This window comes from Labeo rohita, chromosome 1 (assembly GCF_022985175.1).
Source record: "Labeo rohita strain BAU-BD-2019 chromosome 1, IGBB_LRoh.1.0, whole genome shotgun sequence".
In the NCBI taxonomy this organism is placed as follows: Eukaryota; Metazoa; Chordata; class Actinopteri; order Cypriniformes; family Cyprinidae; genus Labeo; species Labeo rohita.
In genome coordinates, this window is record NC_066869.1 from 32,133,655 (window position 1) to 32,156,262 (window position 22,608).

Here is a 22,608-nt window from a genome sequence, read left to right on the forward strand (position 1 = left end):
ACACATTCACTTCATATGATGAACAGATTTAATTTAGACTTTTATTTAGATATAAACATTGGTCAGTGCACATACGTAGAGCTCATCTAATATGGCAAAGGGAAGCTCAACCATTCTTGGTTGACATGCAATTTGCAATCTCTTTATGAACTTTTTGAAACTTCAAAATTTTCATGTAATGCAATTTCAATCAAAAATCTCTCAAAATATCTTTCTTTGTGTTTCAAAGATAAATGTAGGCTTTAAGGGTTTAAAATGACAAAAAATACTGGAAGTGGCGCATTCCATGGACGAGAATCCATGAAACAATTTTTAGATTTTTTTCCAAGGCTGCATGATATATTAAATCCATTTAACAATCATCATTAAGCATAATGCTATTGTGAATTCACAAACCACGATTTAATTTAAATAAATATATATGCGTTGCAGGTTTAATATATGCGTTTTAATTATTTACATGCCTGTAGGTTACGTACGTGCTTGTCACGTGCTTGTACGTGCCGTTCACCGTAAATGCTGCTCCACACAAACTGTTATCATATACATGTGTGGAGCGTTTTCAAACTCCATCTCTTAAGGATGGGACAATACATCAATTCGTGGATCAATTCTGAGATCTTCCGAATGCATCGCCACTGTCTTTGGAATCGATTCTGAGCTTAGATTTTAACAGCAGATGCCGCTCTAATCTAGTTTTTATCGCAACACTCAAATGCTTATGAAGAAGAGTGCTGAAGAGAACTTGTGCGTCATGTAATTTCACCTTGGCTCAGAATGCTTTTATGATGCAAGATTATTGTAAATACAGCCCACTGTGAACACCCTTGTAATTCGCTTCAACCTCTTCAAATTGTATAAATGATTATTTTATGTGGTGTCACACCGACAGAGGCCGCTCCCATAATAGTTGACATGAGCGTCTTACCTCAGACCTGCCTTAAATCAGCTGTAACAGTCCGACCGCCATTGCTTTGATGCTGGAGCAGGGATGTAAGTTAGAAAAGAATATCTCTGATTGAGCGATTGAGGTGTTGTTGGATGTAATAATGAACATAGTGGTTGTCATTTACTCCCGACATCTGAGCCGCTGAAGATGCAGTGGATTACGTTGTTTGTGAAGGAATAGCACCTCCCGATCTACATATATCTGTCTATGTTTGCGCAAGTCATTCGTGATCCAGCTTCACTTACAGCAGAAGTGATTATAAGGGTTTTTTTATGAATCTTTGCGATCGCCTTTCCTAATAAAGTGCTAGTTAGCAAGTTTAGCGGCTAAAGTAAAAAGGCTCATCACTCCACAGAGAGAGTAGAGGGGCGGGGCGAGCAGAGCTCATTAACATTTACAGCAACCTCAACCAGAACAGGATGATTTTAGCAGAGCTGATTTTGGCAAGGTAAAAAAGGTGTTTTTGTACACTACCATTGAGAATTTTTAACAAAAAGTATATTATAGACTTTTCATTAAGACCCTAAAGAATCATATCAACTTGTGGAAAATGGGCATCCGATGACCCCTTTAAGCTCAGAATCGATTTGAGAAAGAATCGCGATGTGTTTGGAAAATCTCGAATCAATGCTGAATCATTTCTCGATTCGCATTGCAAAGATTTATCGTCCCGTCCCTACCATCTCTACATATTGCTGTGAGTTTAGGTTTATTATAGCGTTCATCTGAGAACGCAACAGGCCCCATTTCATCAGATTTGTAAAGTAAATCATTGGACAAGTGAATTGCATCCCCACTACTGACATGTTTACCTGTAGAAGCTTATCCACAGTTACACGTTATCACACAACGCACTCATACGGAATAGACACTGGAGACACTTCTCACTGGAAAAGCACTAATTACACGGCAGTGACAAAACCGTTTATCAGAATTTATGCCTAAACAATCCACTCGTACTTTGTCAATGACAGTTTACACACACTGTACGTGACACGTAATGGTAGGCAAACAACTGAATCGTTCTTTTATCTTTTTCTTGTCCTATTGAAACGTCATAGTACAGTACCGCTAATTCCCATGTCCCATGTGCAGACATTTAGCAATACAGGATGAAATGCCTGTGACATGCTTTCCCATCTCCATATCATGCAACAGCTGACCCCATTACAGAAACTATTAATAAAACCTAACTCTCATTCCTGTAAACACTCATACCCAGATTGCTTGTGACTAACGGCTGTCTCTCACGATCACTCGTGTGGCTCTTTAAACAGAAAGTGACGGCACAAGAGCAGGAGATAAACAACCGAGTCCAGCAGTTGCGTGGCAGTGAGGAGGAGTGCGGTCTAATGAAGAAAGAACTGGCAGCTCTGCAGCACAGACTGGGGAATAAGAGTCGACAACTTAAGGTTTGGACAAATTTCCACTGGCACCACTTTTAAAGTGCTGCCTCTGTGCCTGTGACACCAGGAAGAGAGGGAGGAGAAAAAAACTGACAAGCCCCTGGAGGCAATCGCCTAAGGCCTCAAAATCCCGGGTCGGGGGCAGGGGGTGGTAGCGACAGCGTAGCTCGGAAAAGCAGCTAACTTTCTCGATAAATACTTAATGATGGCCGAGCAGAGGAAAGAGTGTGTATGTGATGTGGCTTCTCCTTAATTACCTTCTGATGGGACTGGCATGATTAATTGATAAAGTGAAGATCTGGGGAGGATGTGTCTTTGCAGGGTCTCTCTTAGCAAAGGGAGGGAAGGATAGTGTGGGCAAAAAAAAGAAAGGAGCGAGAGATCAGCATCAAAGGCAGGCTGGCAGAACTAATGGGCCTGTAGTGGAGCTATTCTCATTAGAGCTGTCATTAGAGCTAAAGATGGCCCCTGCGCCAGGCTACCTGCGTGGGCTTCAGCTTGCCCTGCCAACGCAGGTAAGCTCCAAACTTCTCTCTCCGGCCCTGCCCGCTCTGCTGGCCTTTCATCCCAATGCTGCGACCATCTCTTGCTCTCTTTTCCCCGGCAGGAAGCGAGGAGGCAGGCGCAGGAGTGTGAGGAGGAGGGCAGGCGTGCCCTACAGGAAGCCAGGCAACAATTAGATGCTCAGCACTCAGCCTCTCAGGCAGAGCTGGAGAGATTGCGGGACCAAGAGGCCGTCAGCAGTTCCAGAGTCAAGGTAAGGTCCCCCGCTTCGCACCCTGTTCTCTTTTTTTTTTCTCTTCTTTTCTGCCGCTTTCTAAGCGGGTTCATGTAAATGAACTTGTCTCACAATGCGCAAATGTTAAATATTGATAGATATGTTCAGGGGGGGGCGAAATAATGACTTGGTGGGTTAACATGGTGGGCCCAATTTTTCTTTTCCCCGCTCAACAGCGGGAGTGTACCCCGTGCAACGTGACCAGAGCTGTTTTACATGTGGCCCCGAATCAGTCCTGCCTGCTGTCGCGGTGCTTAGCGACTTGGGCTATAATGACCTACTACAGACAGAGCAGGAGCTGTTGTTAGCATGTTCCATAGGGCCTCATTCAGCATTTGTGTATGTTTAATAGGGCTTGCGTCCTCTTGGGCTGAGTGTCACTCAAGCACCTGTGTGATTACCTGCTTTACATACAGATTTGTGTTCATTACTCTCCATGGGGAAGGGCAGAGGCAGGTCTGTGTGGACCTTAAACTCTAACTAGTCCAATTAAATTAGACTGTAGTGGTGCTCGGACTGTGTCCCCTTTCCTCCTGCGTTCTCTGTCTCTCTCAGTGCCCCTGTCAGCACTGGCTAGTTTTTAATGAGGGCTGGCCCGTGCTCTCCCTGGCCTGAGCGTTTGATGCTCGGCATCTGTTTGCTTCTCATTATCTCCATCAGCTCTTGTGATATGCTGCTGATAGGCTTCCCGCTTTAGTTGCTCATGTTTGACTTTCCTTCTGTTGTCTTTCTTTGTTCCTTTTTACTGTGGTCAAGTTCTCTGTGAGGTGGTTTGATGGCAGACAAGAGTGTCCATGATAAAGAAAAGAACAAATATTTAAAAAACGTAGTTGAAAACATGTTTGTTTGTATGTTGTTGTTTTTTTTGTTTTTTTTTTTATAGAAATTAGCTCCTTGTATTTATGTTGGATTTATCTTCATCTTATATTTCATACACATGACTGTTAACAAATATGATGCAGGGCAACAACTCCACAAAAGCAGTTATGCCCTAAAATTCAAGATATTGGTGCAATAAATGCCCTTGTATGTGGCCTGAATCACCTAAACCAATGATTCAGAAGCCCATTCATAAAGAGAGCCATTTACTTCATTCCTGAATGAGTCAGCCATTTGAACAAATCGAATGAATAAATGATTGACTCATAAAGACATTTAACGCCACCACAGCTTTAGTTTCTTATTTAGAGTATCATTTCATTAAATAAAAAAAAAAAGTTCTGTCATCATTTACTCACCCTCATGTTGTTTCAAACCTTTCTTTTGTGGAACATGAAGTATATTACATATATACATGAAGTAGGTATTATGAAGACTTGGTAACAAAACTGTTTTGGTTACCAATGACTTTCACTGTATAAACAAAAAACACTGAGATGTTGCTCAAGTTTTCTTCTTTTATGTTCCATAGTTTCCGTTGCAGTCTTAATGTTTAATAAATTCTATGTTGAATCAAATAAAATATTTCTTTCTAAAGCTACAATTTCTACTTGATACTTTGGCATTTAACACAGAAATAGCTTTAAATAATCTTTTGTGGGTATTTTCAGTCAAATTTATTTTGCGATGAATTAGATTAATCGAAACATCATGTGATTTGCGTTAACTTAATCGTTTAGTTATGAAAAAATAACAGGATTCAAATATTTTAACGCAGTTAGGCTGCGTGTCCACCAAAGACTTTTTTTATCAGCTGAAAATGCTAGGCGCTCTGCTGAAAACGCTCAGCTGTGAGCGCAGCGTTTTGTTTTTTTTTTGTTTTTTCGTTGAGACGCTGTGGTTGCTATGATACAGAATCCGCTGAAGTATATGGCAGACACATTGCGAATGAAATGTTTCTCCAAGAATTATTTTTCATAACAATATTATAGTAGTCAACAGTTCAATTCAAAGCTTACTCAAAACCTGCCCAAAAGGAATGAAAACTAGCCCAATTTTTGTCCTGTCCAATCACAGCTGACAGCAGCTTTATTTCATGAATGCTCTTTAAAATAAACATTTTGATTTTATTTATTCTGTGTTTGTTCTATGTTTATTTATTCTATGTTTATTTAATTTATTTATTTAAGTTTTCTTTTATCTCTTTAATTTTCAGCACTTTTCATAATACATTTTTTTTCAGCACTTATTCATAATAAAATTTTAAATTATGACTAGGTGATCTGTCCAGAAATAATTATTATTCATTTACCATTAATATGAAAGAAAATGCTTTGAGAATACATGTACACACACACACACACACACACACACACACACTGAATGATATTCCATACAAATAATAGTATACATTTTACTATATCACACAGTTCATGGGATTAACGTAGAAATCACTGTGAACTTTACGTGTTTGAGTTTGTGTAGTCGACAAAACTATGCTATTTAAACACAGGCACGCAGAACATGCAGACTTATATCCGACATGCTTTGGCTGTTGTCGTGTTAATTTCTGGTGTGTAAAAGCCTTAACGTGTATGCTGTGGCTGAAATTCACGTAATAGTTTGTGAAATGACATCTGCCTCTTCGTTCTTTAGATGCCAGGTATTCCAAGTATAATACACATTAGAAAAAGGATCTATGTTCATTTTAATTTGTGTATAGATACACTTTGGGTGGCCATGGTACATTATAAAAGTAGTCCAAAACACTAAAAAAACGCACTTAACGCACAGCACGCTTCTGGCGTTTTAAAAAACGTGGTTTCAATTGTTGAGAACAATTGAAAAATATGCTAGCCGCAGGGAAAAACACTTTGGTGGACACGCAACCTTAATGCACTGGCCCCGACCCCAGACTTGTATGTAGTTGACTGTTGACAAATATGATGCAGGGCAACAACTCCATTAATGCAGTTATGCCCTAAAATTCAAAATATTGGTGCAAAAAATGCCCTTTGAGTTTTTGTCTCATATTTATATTATAAGATAAGCGATATCACATGAGCAGGGAGAGCATTATTACCAAAGCCACTACAGTAGGCCTAAGACAATCTCTGGTATTACACGAAAGCTGATTTTGTCCCGAATAGTTCACAAACCCACAAGATTACATGTGATTTCATACAACAGTTCAGTAAGTAAGAAGTTAATATTGTGTTATATTTTAAACACAATATTATGTGTTTTTGCTCAATTTTGCAGAGAACATATTATCTTTAAAGCCATAGCAGAATTGTTGTGCATCTCTGAGCAACACAGTGGTGTTTAGTTTCTGAATGAATCCACGTTTTGAACGAATCGTGTGAACTAGTGATTCAAAAGCCCATTCATAAAAAGAGCCGTTTACTTAATTCCTGAATCACTCAACGAATCGAATGAATTCATGAGATTTACCACCATCTGCTGGCAGATTTAGTTTATTATTTAGAGTATAATTTCATAAAAAAAAAAATTTCTTTGAAAAGTTTTGATTACCAGTGATTAATTGTATGAACAAGCAATACTCCGATGTTTCTCAAATTATCTTCTTTTATGTTCCATACTTTAGGCTGTTGTAGCCTGAATATTTATGTATAATAAATTTTATGTTAAATCAAATAAAATATATATTTTTAAAGTTAAAGTTTGTAATGTCTGCTTCAGGGGTGCTCAGCCCTGTACCTGGAGATCTACCTTTCTGCAGAATTCAGCTCCAACCCTGATCAAACACACCTGAACCAACTAATTAGGATCTGAAGGAGCACTTGATAATAACAGACAGGTGTGTTTGATTAGGGTTGGAACTAAACTCTGCAGGAAGTAGTGTTGTCACGGTACCAAAATTTCAGTATTCGGTACCAATACCAGTGAAAATCCACGGTTCTCGGTACCAATTTCGGTACCAAATCAAAACACAAAAACATGAATTGAACAACACACTATTTTTATTTATAACAAACAAAAATAAAACAAAGTTTTGACTTGGAAGCTGGTATTTTGAGCTGAGGTGATGAAGCATTTGCTGGAATCCCCATTTTTCACTGTATAAACTGGCACTTAATCCATACATGTGAATTCAGCAACAGCTCGGTTCAGTTTTCTTGCCTTTTTGTCGTACTTCTGCTGCTCAAAAGCATCTGGAACCATTGTCTGCTTAGGAGTTTGATTCGTGGTCTTCTTCAGCCTGCAGCTGTAAAAGGAAAATATAATATACTTCAGTAAAACAACGGGCTGAGTCTGACTAAATGCAATATTAGATTGACACCAGCTAAACAGAACTTTATATATAACTTTTCAGTAAATAACAAACCTCAGCTTTTTATAACAAAGTTAGATAAGATTACTTATACTGAGTGTAAGATATCAATGTTACAGAGACGGAAACTGTAGTACTGAAAACACTTTACAAAAAGATAACATTTAACATGACTTAATAAACAAGTGTTACATAGCATTTATTCTTCTTAATTTCAAAATGTATTCATAATTTATTTTAAATTAAAAGTTGTATCTGTTGACATTATTTCACGCACAATGAACAAACATGAACGATCAAATGTTTGTATAAAACAACATTCACACACATTAATTAATGTTCACTCACTGTAAATTTATGTTAGATAATATATTAAGTCATGTTAATGAATAGTATCTTTTACCAAACTATACAGGACTGTATTTGACTGTACTTTTATTTAATCAAACTGCGCAAACTATATTTCATAGCCTAGAACTGCTTTTCTGATGGACCGATTTTAAGGCATTAACCATACATTTGTACATTTGTTCTCTAACACACATATTTTAGCTACACGGGTCATTTAAAAGCCTCAGGTGTGTAAAAATAGTACACTATCATGTCCTGTTTTTTTTTTAATAAACGCTATAGGAGCATTAAACACTTAATAAATAAGTTTATTCTAATTCTCGCGTTAGCATTAGCCGCGCTTATGCTAACGATTAACTAAGCAAATGGCGATGTTTATTTAACGTATAATTTTTATAACAGAAGCTCTAAATATAAAATTTAATTAAAACTTACCTGCTTGAACTTTCATTAAATCTGGGTCTTTGAGGTGTTTTATTAAGTCGATGTATTTCCTCCTTTTGAGAGAGAACTTCGATGACACCGTTTGCAAGTGGGTTTCTGATGATCTATGATGTTGCCCTTGTCATCAGTCGCAAATACAAAATATTTCCACACGTGGCTCCTTTCTCCTTTCTTTTCAACAAGCGGATTCAGAGCAGCCGCATCAGCAGCACCACCGGTCGCCGTGTCTTTGTGCTTTTATGAAGAAGACGCAACTGCGCACTTTTCGCATAGCGCAGCAAGAACCGGGTTGACCGGGTGCTCGGTACCACCGGTACTTAAGAAAACCTGGTACCGTAACATTTATTTTTTTTTAGTACCGACTTGGTACCGAAGTACCGGGTCTTTTGACAACACTAGCAGGAAGGTAGTTCTCCAGGAAACAGGGTTGGGTACCCCTGGTCTGCTTGATACTTTTGGTTTTGTTTTTTTTTTGTTGTTGTTGTTTTTTTTTTTTTTGCAATTAATTATATTAATTAATTAACATATCATGTAATTAATTAGATACAATATTTTATTTGACTGACAACGCTAATATATATACATATATATATATATATATACACACACATAATATATATACATACATAATATACACACACACATAATTTTTTAAATATTTATTTTCATTCTTGCTAGAGAGGTTTAACAAATAAATAAATAAATAGATAAATATCATAGTTATTTTGTGTGGTGGATAGCTGTCAGCTGTGACAGACATGAACTCTTTCATTATGAGGCAGTATTTACTCCTTAAATTGATTTCCAGGGGCATTTTACCTATATAATAGCAATTTCAAACCTTATTAGATGTATGCTCCATCATTGTCGAATTCTTACATTTAATCAATAAAAGCAATTAGAATAATAAGACACTATAGGGTGTTACCAATCAAATTAAATCAGTATCAACAAAATCAATTTTTGCAATGTAGAAGTGGCACAGAGGCTGGATCTAAGGCAACATTTCAATGTATTTATGCTGCATTTACAATTGCGTAAATAAAGCTATGAGATTAATATTTTAAAAATAATATTTTGAGTATTGACATATATTATTTTAAAACTATTGAAAAAAAATATTGAAAAGAGAGTTCACACAAAAATGAAAATTCTGTCATTACTTAGTCACCCTCATGCCGTTCCAAACCCATTAGACCTTAGTTGATCTTCAGAACACAAAGTAAGATATTTTTTATGAAATCCAAGAGCTTTCCCGACTCTCTATCGATAGGAACACAACTGACACGTTCAAGGCCAGGAAAGGTAGTAAGGACATCATTAAAATAGTCCATGTAACATTAGTAATTCAACCGTAATGTTATGATGTTACGAGAATTTTTGTGCGCCAAGGAAAACAAAACTTTATTCAACAATTTCTTTTCTTCTGTGTCAGTTTTGGCCACACGTTCAAGAGAGTACAATGACGCATGCATGTGGTGCTGCCGATGCGCCTTGTTTGCAAGCAGAAGAAGATGCACGCTGTAAATAAAACAGACTTTATAAACATGTCTGAAGATTTTGACAGAGAGGATGAGTTGCAAACTTTTGTCCAGCCTTGCTTATTTGACCAAAATGTACAGATGATGAACTAAGAGAGATAGATGTTCTACATCAGAACGCCAGCTCCTGCGAGAAGAAAATGTTGAATAAAATCTTTTTTTTTTTTTTTCTCTCTGGTTGAACCACTGATGTCACAGACTATTTTAATAATGACCTTACTACCTTTCTGGGCCTTGAACCTGTCAGTTGTATTGCTGTCTATGCAGGGTCAGAAAGCTCTCAGATTTTATCAAAAATATCTTAATCAGAATTTTCTTTTTTGGGTAAACTATCCCTTTAATGTTTGAGTCATTTATTCAACAGATTTGTTCCAATGGTTGATTAATTCAGGAAATGAAGCAAGTGACTGTTTTTATGAATGGATCATGGAATCATAGGTTTGTTAAAAAATTCTTATTCATTCAGGAGTGAAACAGCATTATATGTTGATCAGAGATGCACAATAGTTCCATTGTGACTTTGTTTGGAACTATTTTCTTTGCCCGAAATAAGAGTAGAAACAGACAATATTGACAATACTCTGTCTAAGATGTAACCCACAACATTAGCTTTTTGTAACTGTTGTTTGTTTGCTTTTTACTGTATTATCATAGGCAATACATTTTACACACCCATAATTCCTGCATATTTCCTACATATTTCTAAAAACACATGTCGGTCACACCACATGATTATGTGGACAAAAGTCTTTGGAATAAGCAGTGAGTAAGCTTTGATTTTTTTTATTAAGACATAATGAAAGATTGTGTCAAGCAGCTTAATATTTTCTTCTCATGAATGTTATTCTTTAAAATTTATTTTATTTTAGAAATTAAAAACATGTTTATCACAGAGGAGATACAGGACTTCCTTGTACAGTGTGTGTGTGAATTGCATTTTTACTTTTCTATTACTCTTACAGAATTTGGAAGAGGAACTATTCAGAAGCAGACAGGACGTGCTAGAGGCTCAGAGTCGCTCAACTGCTTTGTCCCTTCAGCTTTCCACTGTAGAACGGGAAGGAGCTGACAAAGAACAACAGCTCTGTCAAATCAAGTAAGTAGCAGTTACACAGATCTGGGTGAGGTTTGATTAACCCTGACCATATGAGTTGACCGTGATGTGTGTACGTGTTGGTGTCCAGACACGAGCTCCAGGACTTGCAGTGTCTGTACAAACAGAGTGTGGAACATGCAGGAGAACAGGCCCAACTCATTCAGCAGCTGGAGGGGCTTAACCTGGACACGCAAAGAGTCCTGCGCAGCCAAGAGGAGGCCCACACGGCAGACACCGTCTCCTACCAGAAGGTACAGGAGCGCATCTGTTGTGTGAACTTAGCGCCTGTCCTCACAAGTGAACACGGCGCCCCTGGGGGGGTGAACTTGTGTTCTAGCAAGGACTTAACTGCATTAACCGAGCTTGTCCTTCACTGTCTGTTTCTGCTGTGACAGCTCCACAGCGAGCTGAGCGTGTCATACCAAGCCCTCTGGCACAGCCAGGAACAGCTCCGCCAGCGGGAAGCAGCCCTCAGCATGCAGCTCAGCCAGAGAGATCAGCAGATCCAAGAACTCCAGGCACAGCTGCAGAGTTTCACAGCAGCCGCGGGGCACTGTGAGGTGAGTCCGTGTGGGGAGCACCATGACAGATTTACATCATGCTCAATGCCCTTTGTATGCAAAGCAAGCTGAACGAGCACTTCAGCAAAACCACACACCGTTCATTTCCTTTTTCTCCTCTTAGTATAACCGCATCCATAATAAATGAAATGCCTTTCAGTAAGAGATGAATGGGAAGAGATGACCAGGAGTTTTTGTTCATTTTTGCAAGACTTTATGCTGTCTGACAACTCCAAAGCATTTGGCATTAACCCTGCCCGAACATTGCCAGAGCTCCTCTCAGCAGATCTAATAGGGATGTAATTAGTTAATGCACATGTATATATGGCGTGGGTGAGATTTTTGTAGGTTTTTAAAAAGAAATCTCTTATGTTACCAAGGCTGCATTAATTGCTGCATTTAAGAAAAGAAGTAATAATGTGATTTTTTTTTTTTTTTTTTTTTTTTTTTTCCATAGTTTGAAATAAATGTTTTCTTCTAAATGTAATTTATTCCTGCCATGGTAAAACTACATTTTTAGCATTCATTACTGTACTCTCACTCTTCAGTGATCTTTCAGATTTAGTGCACAAGAAACATTTTTTATTATTATCAGTTTTGAAAATAGTCATGGTGCTTAGTATTTTTGTGAAAAAACAAACATTTTTCAGGATTCTTTATTAAATGTAAAGGTCAAAAGAACAGTGTTTATTTGAAATAGAGATCTTGTAACATTATAAATCACTTTACTGTCCCCTTTGCTCAATTTAAGATTCAGCTCCAGGTTTTGTACTTCTTTCGTACTTGTGGACTTTCAATACTTTACCTCTTATTTTGCCACAAAGCAACCCTTAGAGATTCATAAACATCTGATTGAATGACTCCCACAGATCTGTTTATTGAAGTTGAAAATAAAAAACGAAGCAAATTACAAACACAATAGAACAAAAATATATGAAATAAACTTTTAATTTGTTCAGCTACAGTAGGCTAAGTTTATTAAACATGTAGTAAGAAGTATTACAGAAATTGAATAAAGTGTATATAAAACTGTAGTCTTCACTGAATCAATCTAACATGAACTAATTCCTACTAAAGATCCAAAAGTGATTCAGCCAAGTTCAGTGGTTAACATCCATAATGAAAGACAGCAGCAGGTAAATTAGTCCCTTTAAGACGGATACTGATACACATCCGGTTTTCACCCATCTGTTTGTTTTTTAACGTATAAACAACTGTGTTTACATGAATACTCCACACGATGAGTATTTGGATATAATTGTTTGACCATTCAAGCACAATAAAACACGGAAGAGATTTGCTATCACATGCTGTCTGAGAGACAGTCAGTGTGAGTGGCATGTCCAAAAATTCCGATCACATGCTGTCTGATGCTGGTTTTACACTGGATGCTCAAGCAGAGCAGAGGCAGCACAGAAGCTGTGCGTATGCAGAGCGGGAGCAGCACGCACCCATTGTGCTTTCACACTGGCAGCATTTGTTGCACGCAGCTGATCCACGGCTTGTGTATTGCAAATACAGATGAGTATCGTCATGTGCTTTGATTTATGATATAGGCAACATGTTGTAATGTGGCAGTGTTCCCCTCTGTCCCTCACACGTACATATGCTGTACATGTGTAGATTACAAGAAAAAAAAATATTCTTAAAGTTAATAAATGCCTCTAGCTTTAATAATGTAAACAGGCCTATTAAGTTAACTCCTGGCAGTGATGTGTTTTCATGTAGTTGATTCTCTGCAAACTTGTATATATATGTAATTTTTTTTTGTTGTAAATTTAAGTAGAAAATCAGAAACTCTAAATTGTAGAATACATTTTCAGACATAGGTCGTCTTGATGATTCCCAGTTTGGTTTAAAATAATTAAGTTAATTAAGTAAAAACTCAATGCGGTGCTAACGCTGACTGACACACACGAAGCACACACTCAGAAAGTTCCTTTCCCATGCCAGTTTCACACTTTTTTTTTTTTTAGCGCCGCTCTGCATACGCATAGCTTCGACGCTGCCTCTGCTCTGCTTGCGCATCCACTGTGAAACCCGGCGTCAGACAGCATGTGATCGTAATTTTTGGACATGCATGATGTTTAATAAAGTTATTAAGCACAATAAGCAGTGAAAAAGAATTCAGTCCGCTGCTCACTCTGACTGATACAGCCCTGAAAGGCCCTCTCTCAGACAGCATGTGATCTTGAATCTCTTCCATGTTTTATTGTGCTTGAATGGTCAAATACGCACACAATTATGTCCAAATACCCATCATGTGAAGTATTCATGTAAACACAGTTGTTTATATTTTAAAAAACAAACAGTTGGGTGAAAGTCGGATGTGTATCAGTATCCGTGCAGTTGGTCCTAAAGGGACAGCAATCTAATTTACCTGCTGCTGTCTTTTATTATGAATGTGCATCCCACTCTGTATTTTCTCATTCATGCATGTTTCCTTATCCCTCAAAGGTTTATATAACTTTTAAATAACACTATGTTACGCAGATATATTTGCATATCGCAGAATACACGACATAGCAAATTCTCTAATGACACTTTATTCTGTGGTAACCATATATACCGTCAGCCCTAATCCACACTTTAACTTCTTAGTGGAAAATGGCTTAATGTAGATGAAATTATGTAGTTTAGTAGCAGTCATGTAGATCGTTGCTGAAAATTTTGCTTGAGGAGTAGCAAATAGTTCAGTTAGTATGTATAACTATGCAGGATTTCCACAGTAGGCAGGTCTGTGGTGTTGTATGTGTAGCCAGATATGTGTGTGTGTGTGTGTGTGTGTGTTTGTACGCATGTGCATCACAGTAAGGTGGCACATCACATGAGTTTGGGTATGCACAATAATCCATGCTTTGAATATGAAATTGTGTTTACCGAGCACATGTAGCGGCTGCCTTGCTGTTTTGTTTCTTAACAGTTTTACCTACAGACATCAAAGTGATCTGATCAGTTATCCCAAGGTGTAACACAGTCAAGAGGGCTTTCTGTTCCCCGCTATAATTGCACTGACTGGGATGTGTATTCTAGTGTAATCTGAAATTCTGTATCAGCTTCTTCCTGAACACCTGTTAAATTCTAATGCACTGGTTGTTAGAGCTTTATTTTAATTTTAAATGTTAGGAATGATCAAAGTGCTGATCAGCAGAGGGAGCTGAGCGAGACCAGACTCTCATTTGAATAAGGGAGGAGTGATGGAGCAAGGAAAGTCCAAGAGGAACAAAAAAGAAGCCCATTGTGTGGCTAGTTGGGTCTAAAGAAGAGCACAAAGGCCAGTGCAAGCTGGAATCATGTTCTTCTGTGGTTAGAAAGATGGATGTGGCCTGTCCCATATAAATAATCAAAATTTTGCTTCAGTGGGATTTAGCAAAATAAATTCATTTATTTCAAAGACAGTCCACAGCTCTCTTTCTAGTAACAGTTTTTTTGCAATATAATATAATATAATATAATATAAAATAATACGTGTTCTTAGTTCTTAATTAAGAAATATTTTGGTTACACTTTATTTTTGATAGTCCACACATTCTATGAACTACAGGTAATTTTGCAAGTATATGTTAACTAACTCTCATTACATTTATAGGAATTAAGGGAAAATGAAAGCATAGAAAGAAACTAAGAGACATGAAACTAGCAGACATATGTAGGAAATTTTACAGGGACAACAGTCCATTACAATTTTAGCACAAAAATATATGACCAGAATGATGCAACGAACCAAACATATTCAAGTTTTCAGTAAGTAGAAAAGTACACTGTAAAAAAAAAAATATCTGTATAATTTAAGGTAAAAATCTGGCAGCTGTGGTTTCCATAATTTTACCATAAAATATAAAAATACATACATGTATATGTGTGTGTGTGTGTGTGTGTGTGTGTGTGTGTGTGTGTGGTTGCAGCATTTTACGTTTTACAAATTTAAATTAAAGTTACAATTAAAAAGGGTAATTCCATTAATTGTTGTAATGTTAGTATGCCAAACAATTAGAGTACTGAAATCTGTTTTGTACCTTGTAATTAAAAAGTAGGTGGTGATGAGAAAGTCACGATGAACCAAAGCTCATCACAGCAGCTTTTAAATACTAGCATATATAGAAGGTGCACAGTTCCATTCACACAAACAACATTATATGTAACTTCCAACCCTAATGTACACAACTGGTAAGAAAATTGTTTAAAAAAACTAGATAGAACAAGAGCCTTATTTAAACTTCTCATTTTATGATCTATTGGTTTTTGATCTGAGCTTTGACTGGGCCACTGTGTGGCTTTTCTGTATATTTCAAGTCATTGTTCTTTGGAAATAAATCCCAGTGATCTTACCGATTGCACTTTTTCCCTCAGGATTTTTCTTTGCTTTGCTACATCTATATTTCCTTTTATCTTTCCGTTCTTCCGGCTGTCTGGCTGTGCGGTGACGTGACCCAAGTTGTCACTATGCTGTCTGTGTCGTTCTCTGATCTAAATCAAGCCTTAAGCCTTGTAGGTTCCTCTTTTCTAGTCAAAAGCCATTGAAAACCAAATCTAGAATTGGCCTCCCGAGGATTACGCAGGAAGTGTTGCATCTTGCAGTCTATTAGCAGCGCATTTAACACTCTATGTGGCAGATCGGTGGCAGCGAGAAGGTTTATTGCAGCTTTTGTTCAATTGTCTATGCACTTTAGCTATTATACTGAGTGACAAAGTTTTATTATGAACACTGTCAAAGATCTGTTAGAACCCGTTGCTGCTCACATCTCAGGGTGAGTGTTTGTTGCTCCTCTAGGATCTACATCTGGCAAATTGATTTTGTGGTGAGGATTGATTGGACATGCAGATTTTTATTAACCTGTTTCAAGTGAATTTATTGATTAATCCCAGAATTAATTAATGCTGCTATTTTTTTTGCTGTGTTTAGCCAGATTTTTATAGACAGCCAAAGACATTTAGGGGCCACTTAATCAGCTTTATCACCTATAGAAGTATTTATTTAATAGGTGGAATGTTATGAATTTAATTAAACTTTGAGATTGCAAGAAACCTCCCAAGTGATGAAATTTCAATGTCTTTCTCCCCATTTCTCCCTATTCCAGAGCCCAGACGATCCTCTCAACATCTGCCTCTGCGTGTTATTAGTGTTAGTGAAAGCCGAGCTGTCAGATGTATAATTGAAGTGTCCGCTCCCTGCACACACGGCTTGTTATGTGGGGTCATGTTTAGATGAGTAGATGTGTTTCTTTTGATCACTATCTGACGCTCAAACCCTGAGCTTCTAGCATACTGAGAGGCTGCCGATGTGTTTGGCTTTAAATCTTTAGGAGGCAGTGCCTCCATCACTGTGGGCTGCCTCACCAGTTTGTTTCACTCAACTTGTTTAGATAACATTAGCCCGATGATGTCTCATCAGGCCTATTGTACTTTCACAGCAAGTGCTTCCTAAACTTTTCGGAGGCCACCCTTTGTGTCTTTAGCAATTGTTCAGCACCTCCACCTGACGCTGGCTGTTAGCAAATCACAAATTGTTCACTTTTTATACCATATTTGCATTTGATTTGCATCATAAACAGTTGTTAGTGGTGCTTATTTTAAAGACTGAGCCTGCTTTTGAACAGAATCAAAAGTAATATACTGTATTACTTTGAAGTCATCTTAAAAAATGATCTGTTTTTGTGAGTAAGGGAGGCTATTGTATGTGGAGCCCCTTTCCATCTTTTACCGTGTCCTAACCTAAGTGACGTGACTCTGTGATGTGATAAATGTTTTTTTGTTTTTTTTTCCGCGTTAATCAGACTCTTTGTCGTGACCAGCTGGCAGCTGACCAGTCAAAAGCTAAGGTACTAATTGTGTTTTGCATGATATCACAATGGTTTAATTTGAAAAGTAAAAGGGCTGTGGTGTTCCCTTTTTCTAAAAGGGTAGGGAAACTTTAACAACCATAATGAACTAGGCTTATTGCTAAATGTCTGGGCGGGGATACAAAAACAGATCTTGGAACTATAATCTGTAGTTTTAATAAAAGTCTAGTGATATCAAAAGTCACTCATATGATGTGACTTTTGCTGACAAATAAACTGGAAGATCTGTGAACAGAGGGTTCTACACTTACTTTTCTGTTTAAAAACACTTGTGCTCCTAAATTAAAAAAAATTAAGAGCACAATCAAAATGTCATGAGCACCTTCTAATCAATAATCAAAAAATCAAAAAATCTAATCATTTAATCAAAAATTAGCCTTCCAATTGCGAGGTGATATTTGATTAAAAAAAAACTAAAAAACAACAGAATAAGAACAAGTAGGATAAGAATAAGTTACCAATCAAATGAAATCAGTATTAACGAAATTAATTTGTACTACAAAGATGGCACGGAAGAACACAAAAGTGCCTTGTAGGTGTATGTTCATCAATTCATAAATTCATGTTGAGATTAATGTTTTAAATATAGAATTTTTAATACAGAAATATTAAATGATTTAAATAACTGAAACGATACTTTAAAAATGAAACTAAATCTGCCAGTAGGTGGCGGCAAGCCACTGATTTAATTAATGAATTATATCATTCATTTTAATTGTTCGAAGGGCTGATTCATTCAGGAATAAAGTAAGTGACTGTCTTTATAAATGGGAAATTGAATCATTGACTAATTAGATTAAAAAACGCGCGTTCATTCATAAACTGAACAACACTGTGTTTGAATGGATGCGCAGCGGCTCAGTTGTGAGTTGTTTCAGACTATTTTTGGTGACAAAATAGAGCAAAATCAGGCAATAGTATTATAGTTAGACAATGTAAGTCACTTAATATTAACTTCTTGTTTATTTAACCATTGTATTAAATCAATATCTCATTTACAAACTCCCTTAAAAATCATTAAAAGCTGTCACTTATCTTAGTTCATTGCGATCTCACGAAGTTCCATTATGACCAACGAAGCTCTCTACACTGCACAATGAATCTCTTAATTGCACTCTCTCTGCACTTTCTTTATGAAAGAATTTGTGCGATATGTCTGTGCTACTTTTCTCAACCTTACAAAAACATGTAGAAACCTTTGAATATCCCCTCAGCGCAAACACAAATATGCTGATCGGGTCAGTCGCACATGGTGCTCCTAAATATTTTTTCATAGTCGCATGAACTAGTTTTCAGTCACAAATGCGACTGGAATGGTCACACTTTAGAGCCGTGTAGGAATAACTGAAACACATAGTTCATTTACATACAGTTATTCTACAGTCATTGAAACAATACAAAGCAATTAAAAAATCGGCAGATGTGTCTTTTTTTAACAGTGGATAATTTACCTCAGAACTTGAAAATAACTGTGAACTCCATGACAAAGTATATTCCATGACAAAGACTGTGTCACTGAATATGAAAATCTTATCACAGTGTGACGGTTTAGGATGCATTGTTATGTGTGTGTGTGTGTTGTGTGTGTGTGTGTGTGTATATATATATAATATATATATAAGATCAAGCAAGATAAAGTTTAAAAAAAACTCTGCGAAATGTAAAGTGGATGCATTTACATTACAGATTTGCAGTAAAAGTATTGCAAAATGATGGCGTTTCCATTAACCGATGTTATGCAACTTAATAACATAATTTTTTCCTCTTGCGATAAGTCATGGCAACAGATTTTGGTGGGATTTTGACCGGTTTGGCCTATATTTAATCGAAAAAGGTGTATGCGTGTATCTTTACAGAAGCAGCATGGAGCCGTAATGTGCCGCAAATGTGTGCAGTGTAAATAGTCTAAGCATTAATGGCAGGGAAAGCCCCTTATATTTGAGAGTTGCCAGGTATAAAGCGTTTCTTGGAGGTTATAATTATTGAAGAATGATTATATAACATAAGCCATGTGACCTGTAAATGCAAAAGAAAAAAATCCATTAGGGCTGGGCCAGGCGATATATCTAATATTAGTGATAATTTTGATGACGATGTAAAATTTGAAAATATCATTGAATATCGAATATTTTAAATTCAAGCATAATTTCCCCAAACAACACACCCAACGTCCAATATTACATCCCCTTATGTATTACCGTGCTAGAGATGTGAGGTGGGGTGCTTTACATGCCTCTACTATGCGAGCTTTCATGAGTGCGGTTGCCAGATATCAAGAGTTAAAATCCCTGAGTCAGAGCTTCGCTGTTACAAGGATACATTTTCTGCCCAGTGTTTCACTTATTTTAGGGAATCTGGCAACCACGCTCACAAGCTCGCTGTTCATTGCGGAAGTGCCGACAATGATATGAAAACACAGACAAACAATTAAGCTGGAGTTTAGTGATCAAAATTAAATGTCCCTCAACCAGTCTGTGTTCTGTCATCAGATCTCGACAGTATTGTTTGCTGAATAAATGCACTTAGACTAACGTTACTCAACTGCTGTTGTTTGAATAGAGAAACATAGGCTATTGCAATCTGGAATTACTATTAGGAATTTCACTGTTATAATATTTTTCATTTGTTTTACCAGTTTTCATAATATAAACAGAGAGAGTGCATAAATCTTTGGTATCAGATGAGACAAGATCACAGAGACTAGATGAGGTAAAATAAACCATGTTTGAGTCCACATTCTATTGATTTGTGCTCATGGTGGTGGAGCATCCATGAGGCGCATTTCCCCAAATTTGCAAAATTAATGAAGAAATACCTATGTGTTCCAGCAACTAGCTCCCCATCTGAGAGGGTTTTTAGTGCCAGTATGAACATAGTTTCATGCCACAGAGCTTCTCTTAAACCAGAGACAGTTGACAGACTTGTGTTCTTAGCTAAAAACTTATCCCAGTGTAATTATTTCCCCCAGTTGTGAATTCACAGTGTAAATTGTGAATTGCATGCATTAAAAAAAAAGTTGACACAATGCACTTTCTGTACTTGTTTTGCACTACTTCAGTTATGTATACATGTGTTCAGTTAATAAAAATAATTTTTTTTTTTTTTTTTTTTTTTTTTGGACTGCTTAAATTTGCACTAAACATTTTGTGTTTACTTTGTATCAATAGCTGTTCTATCTAAATTGTTTATTATTATTATTATTATTATTATTATTATTATTATTATTATTATTATATGCAATATGGGAGTTTTTGCGAAACTGGTGCATTTCCATTAGGCTTATTTTTAATCCGCAGTTTCAATTTGCACAATTTGAAGGGTAATGGAAACACAGCTAGTGACACTGCGACAGCTGCGATTGCAAGATACAAAATCACAGTTATATATATATATATATATATATATATATATATATATATATATATATATATATATATGTGTGTATTATAATTTATTCAAAGCATTATAAAATCCTTGTATTGTGTTAAAATGTATTTAAAACAGCTGTATTAGCAAGAACGCCATCAAATGAATCCAGCCACTGGCTGTCCTGAAACATTTTGTTGGATGCTGGTTTGTTTTGAATGTTTTCTACTGTAATGATATGACCTCTTGTGCTCAAGTGCTTTCATCAGATGAGCAGCGTGTGTACTGAGACTCATTAATAAACCCCAGCCATGTGTTAAAGGCCCAACCGGTCACTTATTCGCTCACATACAGTCCCCGTCCATCTGCAGGGGCTCTGATCAGCAGTTAAAAACACAGGCCTGCTCGCATACGACCCTGACCCGAGAGCCACTCGCGTCTGTGTTCATACAAACACGCAGCCACGCAGAGATGCCTCTGTGTTTACACCTCCATGCTAGTGTAGGGAACACTTCGCTATCGTACACACACACACACACATTCCAGCAGCCCAGAGCGAAGCCCTCGTCTACTGGCTTCATACAGTCAGGGGCCTGATTATAGCTGTTTCGTAATTAACAGTGATCAGATTTGTTTTGTGGCAGAAATGGTACATGTGTAGAACAGTCTAATTCAGATGCAGCTCGCAGCTTTGCCAGCAGACGGGTCACGGGCCTCGGGGAGAGCAATCACGAGCCCCTCCATATGTTCCCTCTGCTTCTACACTGAGACCACCAGTGCCAGCAAAACTCCCAGAACAACCTAATCGTGTTCTGTAATTACAGCACGCTGTTTTTTTCTCCTCTCTCTCTCTCTCTCTCTCTCTCTCTCTCTCTCTCTCTCTCTTTCTCTCACACACACTCTCACACTCTTTCACACTCTCTCTTTTTCTCACCCTTTTATTCTCCTTCTTCACCCCTCATCTTCCCTGCTGGCTAGAAATGAGGGGAAAAGACTCAAACACTCCCTCATCAGATCATTTGTAAATTGCTTTACGCGGCTGATGCCGAACTCTGTTGGTTTTCGACTGCTTGAAATTATAAATAATTGTAACAGATGCGCCAATGTGGCCGGCCTCCAACAAATGAGGCCCCAGATAATTTGGCCGACCCTTTTGGCAGGCCAATTTAATAAAATGTGAACAAAATCTACCTGCTAATAATTTATCATCCCCTCTCCCAATTGGTTAAACTTAATTACCCTGGCAGTTAACAAGGTCACGCCCAGATGCCAAGCCCGGCTGTAGTTTTGATAATGCAATCAGGAACCCGAAGGTGATGACAGCGCTGTTGTTTTTTCATTATCTTGCTCTCAGAGAAAACACAGGTGCCAAGGCCTACTTGTCTGCTGGCGGTAATTACCAGTCATCACAGCCTTCAAACTTGGTGCTGCAAACATGTCAGAAACACAGCTGAACTTTACACACTTTCTTAGAGTTGTCTCTCTGCGAAGAAAAGGAAAGATTATGTAACATCTGTTTTCATCCGGTCCAAAAAGAAAGCTTTGGGTCTTGCACTTACTGGATACAGGCTTGCAATAGACTCACTTTCACTTGTCATATTATTTTGCCAGGAGTTGAATTGATAATCTTGTAATGTCTCTTTCACGGCTGTGAAACAAATCTACCAGTGTGCAGGCAGTGCAGCACATGAACTGCGGCCATCAATCGAGTAACAACCCTCTACATTGCCATTCAATCACTTTTGTGGTAGGCGACTGAATAATGTCTGTTAACGACTGGCTAATAAATTTAGATTTGACCCAGCAGTGATTAGGTTAGGGGCTAGGAATAAGTTTAGAACTCATACATTTTAACTGCATGTTGTGTTATGTGATCACTTCAGTTTGCATACACACTAGATTCTAGAATACAGGAAACAGAAAAGAATGTGTAAGCTCATGGAGTGCTGCAGTGATAACATATTTTGTAGGCCAGCCCTGAAGTAAGCATAACTGTATTTCCCTCGACAGAAACTCAATAGGATTTTTCCATTGACTTTTGGATTATTGCAGAAAATAAGTTTATGATTCTTACATGTTTGGTTCATTGTGATAATCTTCACA

General features: G+C 37.4%; 1 protein-coding gene across 1 annotated transcript in view; it reads left to right on the plus strand.

Moving 5' to 3' along the window:
* cntln (centlein, centrosomal protein) overlaps positions 1-22,608 on the plus strand; it is a 119,200-nt gene that overhangs the window by 7,317 nt on the left and 89,275 nt on the right. Inside the window, 5 exon segments of the mRNA XM_051115796.1 lie at positions 2,227-2,361; positions 2,963-3,112; positions 10,606-10,739; positions 10,828-10,990; positions 11,135-11,299. Of these exon segments, the coding sequence (XP_050971753.1) occupies positions 2,227-2,361; positions 2,963-3,112; positions 10,606-10,739; positions 10,828-10,990; positions 11,135-11,299 (747 nt within the window).